Genomic DNA, 15,900 nt, shown 5'->3' with positions numbered 1-15,900 from the left:
CTCCAACTGGAAAAATCTTTAAGCTGAATAAAATCGCCTGGAGATAGCAACAATAAAAAGCATAAAAGGTGTCCAAGGCCTGAAAGGGTCTGTTGCAAGCACATGTCTGCAACGGAGCCAAGTGCCGTGTGCAAGACCGCAGTTCACGACCGTAATTCACAAACTTATAACATCAACTGCCCTTCATTACCCTCCTTACCCGTAAATTGCTACATGCATCTAAGAATGTTTAAATGGTGGAGTGCGGCGAATATTCTAAATCCAGGGCTTAAAAGAAAAAAGGAAACAAAGAAAGACAAGAAAGAAAAGAAGGAGCAGTTAGAGAGTCCACCATCCACGTCTACCAACTGGTCAAAGTGCCAAATATTTGACTTTGAACAGTGACCTTGACCTCTGACCTATTGTTCTATAAAACGATAGGTCTTCTTAGTGGCTGGTCATCAGCACTTCCTCCAAGTTTGATTAAAATCGGATGAAACTGTTTGAGTTCTTTTGCTCACACACACACACACACACACACACACACACACACACACACACACAGCTGCTTTTATAGTTCAGATAGTAATGAATAAAACAGTGCTGACCATTTTATTTTATTTATTTTTTTTTTTTTTGCCATACAGGTCGCCATGTCGAGTCAGCATGATGGACTGGATAAGGTGCTGGCGGAACTCGGGATTGGACCATGGTCATTCCTGTTCTTCACCACATCATTGCTGGGTGAGTTGCCATAGCATTGCCTTAAGTGTTGCTGCCATAGTTGTGTTGCCATAGAGACGTAATGATACAAGAACAGAATCACGGTCACTTCTGCACGTCTCATCATTGTTAGGTGAGAGTTGCCATAATGTTGCCAGAACATACTAATCTCTTTACACCCCTCCTACCTTCGTGCCTTCCTCACCCTACTTTAATCTACTTAACCCTCCCCTGCCTCTCCTATACTCCACCTATGCTTCTACCTCCCTACCTGCTTTCTACCTTCCTCCTCCTACCTCAACCTGCCAAACTCTCTCTCTCCTCCTCTCCTCTCATTGCGGATCTCGACCACAGTAGCTTCGTAGTCCATATCCGCTAGAAAGACAAGCATGAGAGTTGATATTGTGCCTCCGAGACATACTACTACTACTACTACTACTACTACTACTACTACCACTACGACTACTACTACTACTACTATTACTACTACTACTATTGCTACCACTGCCACGTGACTACCTGAGGAGAATAATTCAGCGTTGAGTCTACACATCACATTGTTAAGCACGACACTGTTACCCCGCATCGAAAAAACTGCACCAAGACTGACTGTACAAACGAGAGTAATAGCTGCGTAGTAAGATACCTCACAATGGTAGTATGTTTGTCCTCTCTCTCTCTCTCTCTCTCTCTCTCCGTAATGAGCTCTAACTCCTCTCTCTCTCTTCCCCCAGTGCCTGCCCTCCTGCCTGTGTTCCTGATAGGAGGAGAGTTCTTCAATCCCACCGTCACCTTCACATGTCACCTACCTGGGCCCGGATACTCCCACTACAACGGGTGAGGCCTGTAGCATGGGGTGTGGCTGTGTAGAGTAGGTGTAGTAGTTGGGGAGCAGGAAGGAATGTGGGTGTACGGAAAAGGTGTAACTGAATAGAAATGATGCAGCTACGAAAAATAAGTGTAGTTTGTGTAGAAGGGGTGTAACAGTGTAGAGGAGGTGTAGGATTAATTAATGTAGTGGGGAGTAGGAGTGTAGGTGTACTGAAAGGGTGTAACTGAGCAGCAAATTTAGCACAGGTGTATAGCAAGTAAAGTCTCTAAGTAATCCACTTCCATTCCAGACAAGGTGAGAGTAAGTATGGCCAATGTCACGTATCCTGTGTCTATTGAAATTCCTTGCCTTTCAGAGAGGTGCTTTTGACGGAGATGCCCAAGTGTCACCATGAGGATAAAATTAAGCATAAGAGAATTACTGGAAGATAAAAATTACTTGGAGAGAGAGAGAGAGAGAGAGAGAGAGAGAGAGAGAGAGAATGTGTTATTGGCAATCAAGCATACATTTCTAAATTTGTGAACTCCTTGACTATAGTTCGTTCAGCTTAACTTGGCGGAGATTTTCGTCCTTTGCAGTTTATTTATTTTATTTTTTTTTTTTTTTATCTCACTGGTAGAACAAGACAAAAATACGACTCTGCTGTACATCCTTTCCATAGCACTTTTATTCCTAGCACTCTATTCTAGCATTAATTTCTTCTTGCAGCTCAGCACTCAAGTGGAGGGGTGGCAATTTTAGGGCAAGTAAGAATGGACAAGATATAGAACTCTCCTAATCTCTTGTTACAGCTCAGCATTCGAGGTGGAGAGATGGCAATTTTAGGTCAAGTTAAAGTGAGCGGAGTCTAGAACCCCCTCTTGCTAGAACCTCATCAGTGTGTTCCCAAGGTGGACCTGCGTTCAGCCGCTGGTTGAACGCAGAGAATGGCGCGCTTAACCCCACTGCGCCAGCATGACACAGGCCAGATGGTAACTATGAGCCAGCTAGGGCACTCCCAGGTGGTACATATAATAGACTTACATATACAGCACGTCTTGCTACCTTTACTTGTTGTATACTTCAGTAAATGCAGTATGGATTCAAAAATGTCAGTCAGAACTAGTGTGTTTTACCAAATGCCAATTTTTGAGCATTATGAAATCAAGCATCACAATTAGTTTTAGATTTTGTATGCATACTAAGTATGCATTATACCATCTGCAGTATTATTTTAGTTATTTCAAACAGTTGTAACGAAAATTACTTCTTAGTGTTAACCCTTAAATCTCAGTTGACAAGTTACCTGCCAATGAGAAATCTCCCAAGGTGTAAGAATTAAATGCCAGTGATACTACTTACGATATTACAATGATACATCAATTAATTTTAGGTTAACTATTCACAGTATATATCAAGTGCAAATCAAAACAATCTTTCATGTGATTCTAACTAGCCAGTCATGCGGTAGTAGATGTCAACAAAACATTATATCAACATTGTGCATCATATTTTGACAGGTCTGTAAATATTCCATGCGAGACTGATCTTCCACAAACCGCATTACACGTGATTCAGAAAACTCTTACAAGGGATACTTCTTTGCTTGATTCTCTTTGTACGAGGACGTCTTTTATTTTTGTCACATTCTTATTGCTGTCAGGTGATTTTATGCAGCTTGTGAGGCCCTTTGAAGTACAGCGGTAAAAGAAGACTAGACCAAGCATTTCCAATTCGAAATGTTTCTCCTAAGCTGAATAATAATCTTCTAGTAGGATCAAGAGTAATAAAAGACGTCGTCGAGCTGAATGGGTTAATAATAGCACTAATTAAAGTGTTATAATGGGCAAAAATCCTCAGTTCACCTGTTTCATTTCTGTAAATACTGTAAAAACACAAAATCCGGGCAGTTATATTGATCTATTTTTTAAACGAACAAAATTATGGCATTCTTAAACAACATTCTGAGAAGTGGGTTGGGTCCTGAAGATTACGCTCATCGGCTAGTCATTGCTGTCTGTCCCATTACTTATCGCAGGTGAAGTGGATCAATATTTACGTCCGCAATCATACTTCTACACTTTTTGTTCCCTTTGTATATTTCCGTGGGCTCAGGAGGGCTCTCTAGCACCTCTTCGTCAGCGATTTATTTTGTATATTACACCTTTACCCCTCTAAAATAAAGAATATATAGGGGGAATATAACGCCCCCTTATGCAGAAAATAAACTAGCAATAAAAAGGTGCTAGGGAGCCCAAATGAACACACAAGACACCTGCCTCTTGCCAGTGTGTTTGGTTGATCTCATTACATCTGTTTGTTGGATAAGTATGGGTGTGTTGACAGTCTTTTTACCCCCAGACCCACGACGTATGTACCAATTTTTATCCCAGTCGTCTCAGGCATCCATAAAATTTTAACATGCATACATATACATAGATACACAAATACACACAACGGGACTTGATTACAATAGTGCTCCTTCGTGGTCGTTGCCAAAATCTCAATAAGTATATAACCAAGTACAAAAATAAATAATATCCTTAGGCTGAAAGGATTACTACTGTACTTAATATTTCTGCAACTCACTATGGACCTAAGCCCTTCACTACAATGAAGTGTTTACCTTTTTGTCATGTTACCTTCAGACGAGTATAATTCAGTTTCAGGAAAAGCCATCTTACTAAAAAATTCATATTTTCTTTCACTGCTAAAGGTCCTGTCCTAACATAAATAAAATGATATAAACAATTGCATTCAGTATAGCCATGCAATACAAAGCCGAATGATAACCACGCCTATATAATTGACCTTGGGAGTAGATGGCTGGTTATTTCACGCGACACAGCATCATGGTATGGGGAACAATTGTGAGAAGTTATAAGAAAATCGGTCCCTATATGTGGAAGTTACAGAGCGAACACAAAATTGCGGACGGACTGACGTACTGACGGATCCTCTTAAACCTATAGTTGTCATTGTACGCAAGGGTTAAAAGCATGAAAAACGTCCAAAAAATATTGTTAATGAGGATTTGCTTTAATGTGTGTGTGTGTGTGTGTGTGTGTGTGTGTGTGTGTGTGTGTGTGTGTGTGTGTGTGTGTGTGTGTGTGTGTGTGTGTGTGTGTGTGTGTGTGTGTGTGTGTGTGTGTGTGGTGTGAGATTACTGTGGTGTGGAGTGCACTTGATGATTATGCTTATTATGACTCAACTGCTTGTATCCAGATCTGATTGTCTCTTGTTGTCGTGTGCATGGTTATTATCAGAACACTACTACTACTACTACTACGGTAATAGCAGTAGTAGTAGTAGTAGTAGTGCTGCTGATGCGTTATTGTTTTTTGTTACTATTCTTGAAGCTATCGTTGGTGATCTTTTTTTTTTCTTTTCTTTTCTTTATTTTTGTGGGAATAACGCCAGATGATTTTATTCAAATGAGAAAATAATCAAGGAATCAAAGGATTAGAGTCCTGTTAAACTTTTCCACGTGACTGACAAGGATAGCAGTAATATGTGGCAGCTCTTACAAACAATTCAGAAGGATGGAAGGGGGGTGGGGGTCAGAGGGAAGGTTAGCTGGTGAGGAAGTGAGTTAACAAAAGTGGATGGTATTTTGTGGGTCGAACAGTCACAAGTAAATAAACGAGTGACTGACAAGGATAGCACTGAACAACTACCCTTCACGATAACACGAAAACGTTATGTACAGTCCAGGTCCCATTTTCAGGTCCTGGTAGCGAAGTATGTGGAGTAAATAACATCCTGCCTAAAGGTTATGAGATAGCTAACACGACTGTAATTACCTGCTTATTTTTTATTCAGATGTATATATACTGTGTCTATCTATCAATCTGTCTATAATTATATATACGGTATACATAGCATCTTTCCACCAAAATCCCTCGCCTAGGAAGTCTGGGAGCTAATGGGATATACGAGTGTATAAATATATATATCTATAGATAGATAGATAGATAGATGGGTTTAGACATACATAACCTGCTACATATGGTGGTCGCTTTCTATTTTTTTGTTTTTTCTGCATTACTGAAGACATCATAATTATATCCATCTGTCTATCCATTTATCTAGCTATCTCTGTCTATCTCTCGCTCTCTGTCTATCTTTCTTTCATTTTTGTTTTTATGCATTTAATTTCTTCTTTCATTACTACGTGAATGTAACATTTATACATCTCAGGTTATGTCTTAAGTTGTATATTACTCATTTCCTCACCGATCAATCTTATACATTATTCATACATCCTGTTTTTTTTTTTCCCTTTTGCCATACATGCACGACCGTCTCTCCGTTCTATACGAGTACTTAATTTATACTTAACAACCTGACTCATTCGCTTTCAGATCAACCGCACGAGCTTCTATTGATTTGCATTTTCATTTGTTTCTGTTTTTCTTTTTTTTCTTTTTTTTTTTGTATATATATAGGCGTAGCTTTTACTGATTTCCTAAAGCTGTCTGAAATTTTGCCTCTTCAGTACGATGATGTGTTTGTTTTTGGTTTGTTTTTGTTTTTTCCCTGTCACCGAAAACACGACTTTCTCCAGCTTAAGGAAGGCCTCTCGTTGTGAAGGGGTTAAGGGAGGAAGGAAGGGGTAAGGGGTTAAGGGAGGAAGGGAAGGGTAAGAGGTTGAGGGAGGAAGGAAGGGGTAAGGGGTTAAGGGAGGAAGGGAGGGGTAAGAGGTTAAGGGATGAAGGGGTGAAGGAAGGAAGGAAAGGGTAAGGGGTTAACGGAGGAAGGGAGGGGTAAGTGGTTAAGAGAGGAAGGAGTTAAGGAAGGAAGGAAGGGGTAAAGGTTAAGGGAGGAAGGGGGTAAGGGAGGAAGGGGTAAAGGGTTAAGGGAGGAAGGAAGGGGTAAGGGGTTAAGGGAGGAAGGGAGGGGTAAGGGGTTAAGGGAGAGGTAAGGGGATAAGGGGGGAAGGGTTTAAGGGAGGAAGGGGTTAAGGGAGGAAGAGGTTAAGGGAGGAACGGGTTACGGGAGGAAGGAAAGGGGTAAAGGGTTAAGGGAGGAAGGGGTTAAGAGAAGAAGGAAGGGGTAAGGGGTTAAGGGAGGAAGTGGAGGAAGTTAGAGACTCAGGGGAGATTTTTAGAACTGAAGGGGTTAGAGGGAGACAGGAGAGACATTCAAAAGGAGGTCTAATTTTGGAGGCACTTGTCTGGGAGCAGCAAATAAATGAATAAGGAAATAAGGAAATAAATAAGAAAAAACAAAAATAAAATATAAACAAAAAGGAAAAAGAAAAATAATGAAAGTATAAAGAAAAAAGAAAAAGAAAAAGAAAGAAAATATAAAGGAAAAGAAAAAATATAGAAAACATGAAGAAAAAGGAAAAAGAAAAAGAAAGAAAACGAAGAAAAAGAAAAATAACACATAAAGAAAATGGGGAAAAAATTAAGATCACTCGATTTGAGAGATTGTAAGTCGAAAATACTGATCATCGTATTGAAGGGGCTATTTTGATTCCCAGATTTTTACATGGGCAGCAAAAACACATATCCATTTCATTTTTGTCCTTGTCTTTTGATTTCTACGTGGGAATTTTTCGTATCTGATTTATTCGTGAGTGTATTCTTTTTTTCCTTCATTCCTCCTTAGCTTCAGATTCGAAAATATTTACACATGAACAGATTCTATTGATTAATTTCTCTGTCAGATTAAATGTCACTCAGTACTTGCCTCGTAAACTCCTCTCACATACGTTTATCTAATTTTTTTGTGCCGCATATTTCTCTCCCCCAAGCCACTCACTTCTATATAATTCTTTTTTATATATTTTTCTCCCGCTTCTTGTTATCACTCGAATTTTCTGTAAGACTGCAAGTATAACATTAAATTCTACTCCCATTGCATTATTTAATCATTTTTATTTACGTTACATACATTCATATTTACCCCATCTTTTTTGACACTCAAAAATTTCTCACCTCAGACTTCAAGCTTTATTTTCGTTGGTTTACATGTCGTTGCACCGATTCCTTGGCGATTTATTTTGCGTGTTATCTCAAGGTTTAATATCTAAGTTTAATATCCTCTTAAATGTCACTGATGGTAATGTTCGTATTAAAGCAAAAACAAAAAGTAAAAAAAAGAATATTAAGATGTAGTACACACGACAGATCGCTGAAGGAGAGGTGTTAAGACATTCTCCAAGCTTACCAATGGGAATAAAGCTCACTGGCACAGCGTTCTCTGATCCCCCCCCCCCTCTTTCCCTCTACAGATCTGAGTGCTATATGATCGAGCACAAAGACAGAGCAGGCAAGGTGGAGGGAAGCTGGCTAGAAGTGTGGATGGAGAGAAGTGGAGCAGGAAGACTGGAGAGAAGTGTGGGAGTAATGCGGGTGGAGAGAAGTGGAGAAGAAGAGTGGATGGAGGGAAAAGGAGGAGGAAGATTAAGGAGAAGTGGAGAAGGAACACTGGAGAGAAGTGATAAAGAACTAGGGAGAAGTGTACCAGCAATAATGATGGAGAGAAGTGGAGGAGGGGCAGGAGGGATGGAGGGAAGTGGAGGAGGAGAAGGAGAGATGGAGGGACGTGGAGAAGGAGAAGGAGGGATGGAGGGAAGTGGAGGTGGAGGAAGAGAGGAAGTGGTAGTCCCCTGCACCTCCTGGGACTACGATACCTCCGTGTTTAACTCCACCGTCAGCATGGAGGTGAGAGTCGGCCATCTTTGTTTACCTATACTCGCGGACAATAACAATGATCCACTTTTTTGTCCAATATTTTCAAACTTTTACATAATTGGCCTGTCCTCCATTTTTCTTTTTTTAATTTACTAGGTTTTTGAAAGTCCCTGGACTCTTTTTTTTTTTTTTTTTTTTTACATTTCGTTGCAAAGTGGATCGAAATTCATGTCCGTCACTATACCTTTTATTGTCAGACATCGGGTACATGACAGCGTCGCGTGCTTACCTTTTACTTTCACCACCTCTTCTTCGTCTCCATCTTCTTCCATACCTGTAACATGAAAGAAGGCTTCAGTTAATACAGATTCTCAGTGTGAAACTATCTTAATCTCTTCAGCCCAAGGAGGCCTTAATTCTAGCTAACCTACGACGATTTTAGTACAGAAAAAATGTCCTGGGAGTGAAGGTATCAGTAACCAGCTTACCAACACCCTACCTACAGAACCTACTCATTCTTTGGCTGCTGGACAATTAAATGTAAAACATCCATACTTTACATACCGTGCCAGTGTCTTTTGCTTATTAAGAATTTTTGAATGACTGTCGAAACGAAGAAAATCATAAATAGAAAATAAGACAGATAGGTACTCTGATAGACACATAGATAGACGGATAAAAATATGTACGTACTTATATAGATAAACATAAGGACACTCATATCTAGCAAGAGCAACTGGCCTATGGTTACGGTGTTTTAATGTTGCAGTGGGACCTGGTGTGTGATCGGGCAGGGTTGTCGTCACTGTTCCAGACACTGTACACTGCAGGCTGCTTCTGTGGTGCCCTACTCGCTGGTGTGACTGCAGACAGGTACAGTAACACACCCCTCTGCTCTGCTCTGCTCTTGTAGTCTTCAAAGCAAAACAAATCCAGTACCCACTCCACTAAAATAACATCTTCATTCCTTTATTCTGACTCCCAGCAGATGATTTTCTTCCATTTACCCTGACTACCGCACGTTTGTCTAACCTGGGGAGGATTCCTAAACCTAATGATCAAGTGTAGTCAAACTGGAGGGTTGATTTTACCAGTAACCAAGAACACTCACTTCCACCTCATACCTTAAGGTCTTTGAATTTCATGCTATAGGACTTAAGTATTTCAGCGATGAGAGTGGCCCAGTTCCGTCACGTGAAAACATTCGAACTACACCCCATTCTCCTCTAAGACGCCCACATCTTCCCCCACCAGATTCGGGCGTAGGTGGTCAGTGAGGGTGGGTACGGCCATGACCTTAGGCGGGGTCATACTGCTGCTCTCGACCCCCTGGCTGGCTTGTGTGTTGCTGGCGAGGTTCATACTAGGAGTGGCCAACGCCCTCATGATATATCCCAGCTTCATACTAGGTGGATATCTGACGTATTTATTACAGGATGAAAGTTTACCCTCTCATGGTCTTGACGTATATTTTTTTAAGATGAATGTTTCTGAAATCTCTTGATATATTACGCCATTGTAAGAAATTTTGCACGACAGGGATACCGACTCTGTCCCAAAGTCGCTGTTTACGAGAGAGAGAGAGAGAGAGAGAGAGAGAGAGAGAGAAACCCTTCCTGGTCACATAAGCGTCATTTTCGCCTCTGTATGCCTGTACAAATAATATAATAAGGGAGGGAGTGAACTTCTAATTTCCCCTCTTTTTATATAATTTCTTCTATTTCCCCTCTTTTATTATTTTCCTTTATTGTCTTTGGACGCGGCAGGAAAGGGAGAAAGATGATGATGATGATGATGATGATGATGAGGAGGAGGAGGAGGAGGAGGATACACAGAGATGGTTGTGATGATAAGGTTATAACTAATTATTGTGTATTAAAAAAAAAAAATAGTTGAGAAAAACTGGAGTGTAGAAGAATCAGAAGATGACCTGTAAATATGGAAGAGATTTTGCCTCGTACAGTTGTAAGGTGATGGACGTTTCTCTCTCCCTCTCCCTCTCTCTCTCTCTCTCTCCCTCTCTCTCTCTCTCTCTCTCTCTCTCTCTCTCTCTCTCTCTCACACACACACACACACACACACACACACACACACACACACACACAGCGATGGAGGTGTGTGTACCGTTGTTCTCGTCATTACCTTTTTCCTACCAAGCACCTCTCTCTCTTTTATCTCCCATTCCCTCTCGCACTCTCCCTCTCTCACTGTCTCTCATCCTCTCTCACTTTCTTCCACGCAGCGATGGAGATCTGTGTCCCCTCGCAGCGTCCTAAGGTAGGCGTGCTGCTGGCTCTTCCCTACGCCCTAATGATGGTGGGTCTCTCCGCCCTCGCCTACGCCATCAGAGACTGGAGGACGCTGCAGGCGGTGGCATCCTTCCCTTGCCTCATCATGGTCCCTGTGCTGTTGTGAGTTGTGTTATTTTGTGTTCTCTTCTGTTCTGTTCTCTCACGGTCTCTTCTATGCTTCCCTGTTCTCTTGTCTCCTTTTCTTTTCTCTTTCCTGTTCTCTTCTATTTTTCTCTTCCCTCCTGTTCTCTTCTGTTTTGCCTGTTCCCTTCTCTTCTCTTCTGGCCTCTCTGCTCCCACATATGCCATCAGGTTCTGGAGATCACACTGTCACGTATCCTGTCTGACACTTCATGTATATATCCTAATGGTTGATTCTTACCGTTGTGTCTTATATCCTTTTCGACGCTTCATTTACATATCTTAATTGATTCTGACGCGGTTCATTTGTACATCCTTATTCTTACAGCCTTGTGGACGAATCCCCGAGGTGGTTGGTGGTGCAGGGCCGTGTGGAGGAGGCAGTGAAGGCGCTACAGAGGGCCGGGGCGCTACACAGAGTCACACTGCCCGACAGACACACTCTACACGCCATCCTTACTAACGCCATCCAGGTGAGGGGCAACCCGGGGCTCAGATCCACTAAATAAATAAATAAAGAGACAGGAAATACAACTATCCCCTCTCGTAGCGCTATTTTTTGCAGGAGGAATTAGAGACAGGGAAGGATTTTGAACTCCCATTTCCTTGTCTATCCTATGAAACAAATCGTACGTCCAACAGGGAACTGAAAGTAAATTTTTTTCTGAATCAACATCATGGCTATTATGGTCGGGTTCTGTTCATCCTACATAAAAAAAAATCACTCTTACGAAGGGGAATCGATGGCAAGTAGGTTCGCAAATGTCACCCCATATCAGCACTGTTATCAAGGGCGTGGACTGCTTATCGTAAAGTCCTGATATCGATCCCCGGCTCGGATGTGGAATAGGCTGGGGATGATAAATTCAGCTACGCAGGGGAGTTGGAAAAGATAGCCTGCCACCCTTCGCCTACTGGTTCATGGTCGCGAAGCTATAGATAGTGGTAAGATTTAGGGTAAGCTATGCCGGTAGGATACATTAGAAATAAGAGCGTAGGTTAGACTGGGTTATGGCAGGGCAGGGCAGACAAGGATAGATAAAGGTAAGGTAGGATAAGTTTTTCTGGCCAAATCAGATTAAACTGAGTTGCATTTACCTGGTTCTCATATACTGCAATTTCTTGTTTTTTTTTTTTTTTAATTCCCTGGTCTAACTTTCAGGACGGTAAGAGGAACAAGCAGACGAAAGACGGTCGCATGAGAGAATTAAGAGTCAGCTTCGCAGAGGATGAGACCAAGAGACCGGAGGGAGAGACCAGGAATCGAAAGGGCGAGACCGAGAAAGCAGAGAGAGAATCTGAGGGTCCAAACTTGAGTGAGAAAGGCCAAAAGTCTCTCCACCAAGACCGCGGCAGTAACTCTGAGACCAAAACAATAGAGAGAGAGACCAAGAAAACAGAGGGACAGACCGCGATACCAATGAGAGAATCGAAGAGACCAAGTTTCCTTGAGAGATGTCGAAAGTCTCTCCATATGAAGAAGTTCAGGACGAAAGACCCAACCATTAATTCAGAGTCTCTCGCTAAGACTTCAAAAGAGTCAACAGGTTCCAGCAACTTAGAGGGTGACTGGAATGGGATGGGAGGCGCTGGAATGACACGAAACGGACTGGAACGGACCGGAGTAGAAAAGAAGACACTGAAACGCACGGAACGAGACAGGAATGATCCGGAATGGGGTGGAGTCGAAGAGAATGGGGTCAGGTGGAATGGAACAGGCCAAACTGAACTGGAAAAAGAGTTCGCTGAGAAAACGAATGGGGGTATGGAACATAATTCTCGTATTTTGAAAGGCAATGATAACCATGGATATTTTCGCGAGAATGATAATGTTAAAAATAGTGTTCAAAAAAATGATTTCCAAAACAAACTGCAGAATCAAATGATCTCCAGTCAAGAAAAAACTGGTTGCCATGGTAACGAAAATATCTACAATGAAAATTCTCCAAACAATCGCAATGAAAAAACAATAACCGAACACGCAATCGAAATTCACGAGAAAAATCAAGAGGGCGTTGAAAAAAATCAACAAATTATTCTCCACGACCCCACCACGACCAACCACGACCACACCGAGACGACCCTGGGACTGGATGACGGTCGTGGGTCGTGGTGGGCGGGTCCTGTCGCCCTGGTTCGGACCCCGGTGATGAGGCGGATGATGGTGACGCTGGTGGTGATGTGGATTTTGCAGGGTGTAGTCTACCTCGGCCTGCCTCTCAGTTCGGACGCATTCAGGTGGGTCGTCCACAGGCTTCGAAAGTTCACGCGTATTCCTTCCTTCTGATGCTTTGTGTGTGTGTGTGTGTGTGTGTGTGTGTGTGTGTGTGTGTGTGTGTGTGTGTGTGTGTGTGTGTGTGTGTGTGTGTGTGTGTGTGTGTGTCCCATGCTGTGTGAGATGGCTTTTCTCTGAATGAAATCGTATTGTGGTAGCCAAAAAGCCATCTAGTTACAAATACGAAAACAAGAGCACTCAGAGGGCGCATACCTCTGTTAAGGCAGCACTATCATCCTTTCATCTTTTTTCATGACCTTGATCTTGACCTTGACCTTGACCTTGACCTTTGACTTTTTTCTCCCCAAATATACTAACTGTTCCTCTGATGATGGTGATGATGATGACGATGATGATGATGATGATGTTGGTGATGATGGTGATGATGATGATGATGATGATGATTCTTTCCTCCCTCCCTAGCTCGCCCTTCCTTTACATGGGTCTCCTGGGTCTAGTGGAGATGCCTGCCTACTCCCTCACTGCCCCCATCACCCTCCGCCTGGGCCGTCGTCCTGTTGTCGCCTTTTGCCTCATCTCCTGCGGCCTTCTGCTCCTCGCACAGACGGTCCTCTCAGTCAAAGAAGTGCATTTAGGTGAGCATTTTTTTTATATTTTTATCGTTGAGGTATAATGAGAAGAGAAAAATATAGAGGAAAAGAAGAAATGTGGTTGGTAGTGTGACATATTAATTGTGCTGTCTCATTTCCCTCGACCCCTACTCCTGGCACGGATGTTCCTCTCAATCACAAACTGTATATTCGTGTGTGTGTGTGTGTGTGTGTGTGTGTGTGTGTGTGTGTGTGTGTGTGTGTGTGTGTGTGTGTGTGTGTGTGTGTGTGTGTGTGTGTGTGTGTGTGTGTGTGTGTGTGTGTGTGTTTGTAGTGGTGAAGAAAGTATTTAATTGCGTAGTGCTGTCGTGGTCTGTTGTCTCTTCTGGCCTATTACTACTCTCACAGATGGCCCTCTCCATCACTGACGAGCATGTTGATGTGGAGTTTTCAGATATCTTGGTGAGGTAGGTTACAGGCGAGAGAAGAGCAGTGGAGAAAGGAATATAAATAATATAGTGGGGAAGGTTTTTTTATGTAGCTGGTAGATTCAGATACCCATTTCCCTTCTTTATACTCTTCGTACAGATGGCACTCTCAATCACAGACGTGCATATTGGTGAGAATTGATAATGATGATGATGATGATGATGACTGTATATGTGTTAAAGGGCACCCTATTTCCTCTTCTTGACAGAGTGGGCGAGTTTAACCCTGATCCTGATCAGTTACCTCTTTGTGTGTACTGCATACCAGGTGAGTGGGGGAAGTGGGAGTGGGGAAGGGGAAGGGGGAATGGGGAGAGGGGAGGGAGTGAAAGAGGGAGAGAGAAGGGCAAAGGGCAGTGGGATGGCAGGGAGTGTTGGAGATGAGAGGGGGAGGCATCAGGACGGGAGAGGGAAGGGGGAGGGTGATGGGGGGAAGGGAATGCAGAGGAAGGTGAAGGGAGAGGGAAGAGAGAGAAAGGGGAGGGGAGGGGGGAAGAGGGGACGGGAGTTAAGGGAGGAGGAGGCACTGATTCTCTCCTCGTCTATCTATCTATCTATCTATCCATCTATCTATCTATCACTCCCTCCCTCACTCCCGCCTAACGCTCTCTCTTCTAACTCCTCCCCCAGGTAAATTTCCTCTACGCACCTGAGCTACTCCCAACGACCTTGCGTCCGTGGGGTACCTCCATGTGCACCCTGTCTGCATACGCTGGCTTCTCCATCCCACCCTTCATTACTGACTACCTTGTGAGTGATTTACCTTTTTTATTTACTTATTTATTTACTTATTAGCTTACGAGACTTACCTTGGGTTTTTATTTATTTTACACATTGTGCCTTTATATCCTTTCATCCACCTATCCATTTATTCATCTATCCATCCATCCATTCATCCACCTGTCCTTCCACTCATGTACCCATCTATCTATGTCTTTGTTTATCTATCTTTCTGCCTGTTTACCTGCCAATCACCTATAACCGTACCTACTTACCTACCTACCTACCTACCTACCTACCTACCTACTTACCTACCTACCATCCTCTTTACCTGCCTACCTATGTACCTACCTATCTACCTACCTACCAACCATCCCCTCTACTTCCCTGCCTACCTACCTACCACCCACCCCCTCTACTTCCCTACCTACCTACCAACCATCCCCTCTACTGCCTACCTACATACCAACCATCCCCTTTACTTACCTACCTACCTACCACCCATCCCCTCTACTGACTACTTATCTACCTACCCATCTAACCAACCTACTGATCCATCTATCTATCTATGTATCTATCCCAAACAGGCCGTAGACCAAAATTGGGCCGCCTCTTTGGTCTTTGGCTTCTGTGGTCTGCTCGCTGGGTGCCTGGCTTTCCTGCTGCCTGAGACCAACGGCAGACCCCTTCCTGAGACCGTGGCAGACCTTAAAGAGAGGCTGAAGACCGAGAAACTGAGGAGGAAAAAGAAAGGTGCTAGGGAAGAGGTGGTGGGTGGTTAGAGAGAGAGAGAGAGAGAGAGAGAGATCCACTACTTCTCTATGAGGAAGGATTAACTAACAAATCCACACGGACTGGGTGGGGGGGTGACTGGGGTATATTGCTCTCATAATACCACTCAGGGACGAACACCTGGTCATTCTTGCCTTAAATACGGCAACTGGACTACTCAGCCTAGCCTCTGGACCCTACTCTCCTAAAGGGGTAATAACGAACTGGACAAATATACTGCAGTAGTAGTAGTAGTAGCTGTAGTAGTAGTAGTAGTAGTAGTAGTAATTTCAGATCAATACCTTCATAATTTAAGACAATTTTTGAGCCAAGAAATTAAATAATATGTTTACGAAGGAACACATCTTTTTTTTTTTTTTTTTTTATGAAGGAGATCCTAGGCATTCTGTTGGCGATAGTTATATAAAAAAAATATATATAAGAAGACAAACGTATACGGTGACATACGTTTAAAAAAAAATAAAAAAGCGAATGACAGGCCACAT

The 15,900-nt window shown here is 42.7% G+C and overlaps 1 protein-coding gene across 1 annotated transcript; it reads left to right on the top strand.

Annotated features, from left to right (window-relative positions):
- Positions 1-632: 632 nt before the first annotated feature.
- On the top strand, positions 633-15,406 carry LOC145415558 (uncharacterized). Its single transcript, XM_080284780.1, has 13 exons — positions 633-723; positions 1,437-1,539; positions 7,755-7,775; positions 8,115-8,187; positions 8,927-9,030; positions 9,412-9,566; positions 10,400-10,568; positions 10,918-11,062; positions 11,752-12,827; positions 13,288-13,460; positions 14,113-14,171; positions 14,534-14,653; positions 15,211-15,406. The coding sequence occupies exons 1-13, from the start codon at positions 633-635 to the stop codon at positions 15,403-15,405; spliced, it is 2,484 nt and encodes an 827-aa protein (XP_080140906.1). The 3' UTR covers position 15,406.
- The last annotated feature ends 494 nt before the right edge of the window (positions 15,407-15,900 follow it).

Source organism: Coenobita brevimanus, chromosome 103, assembly GCF_032717465.1.
Source record: "Coenobita brevimanus isolate Jiangsu-jjx chromosome 103, ASM3271746v2, whole genome shotgun sequence".
NCBI lineage: Eukaryota > Metazoa > Arthropoda > Malacostraca > Decapoda > Coenobitidae > Coenobita > Coenobita brevimanus.
Note: the sequence above shows the minus strand (reverse complement) of the source record. Positions and strands in the feature narration are given on the sequence as shown.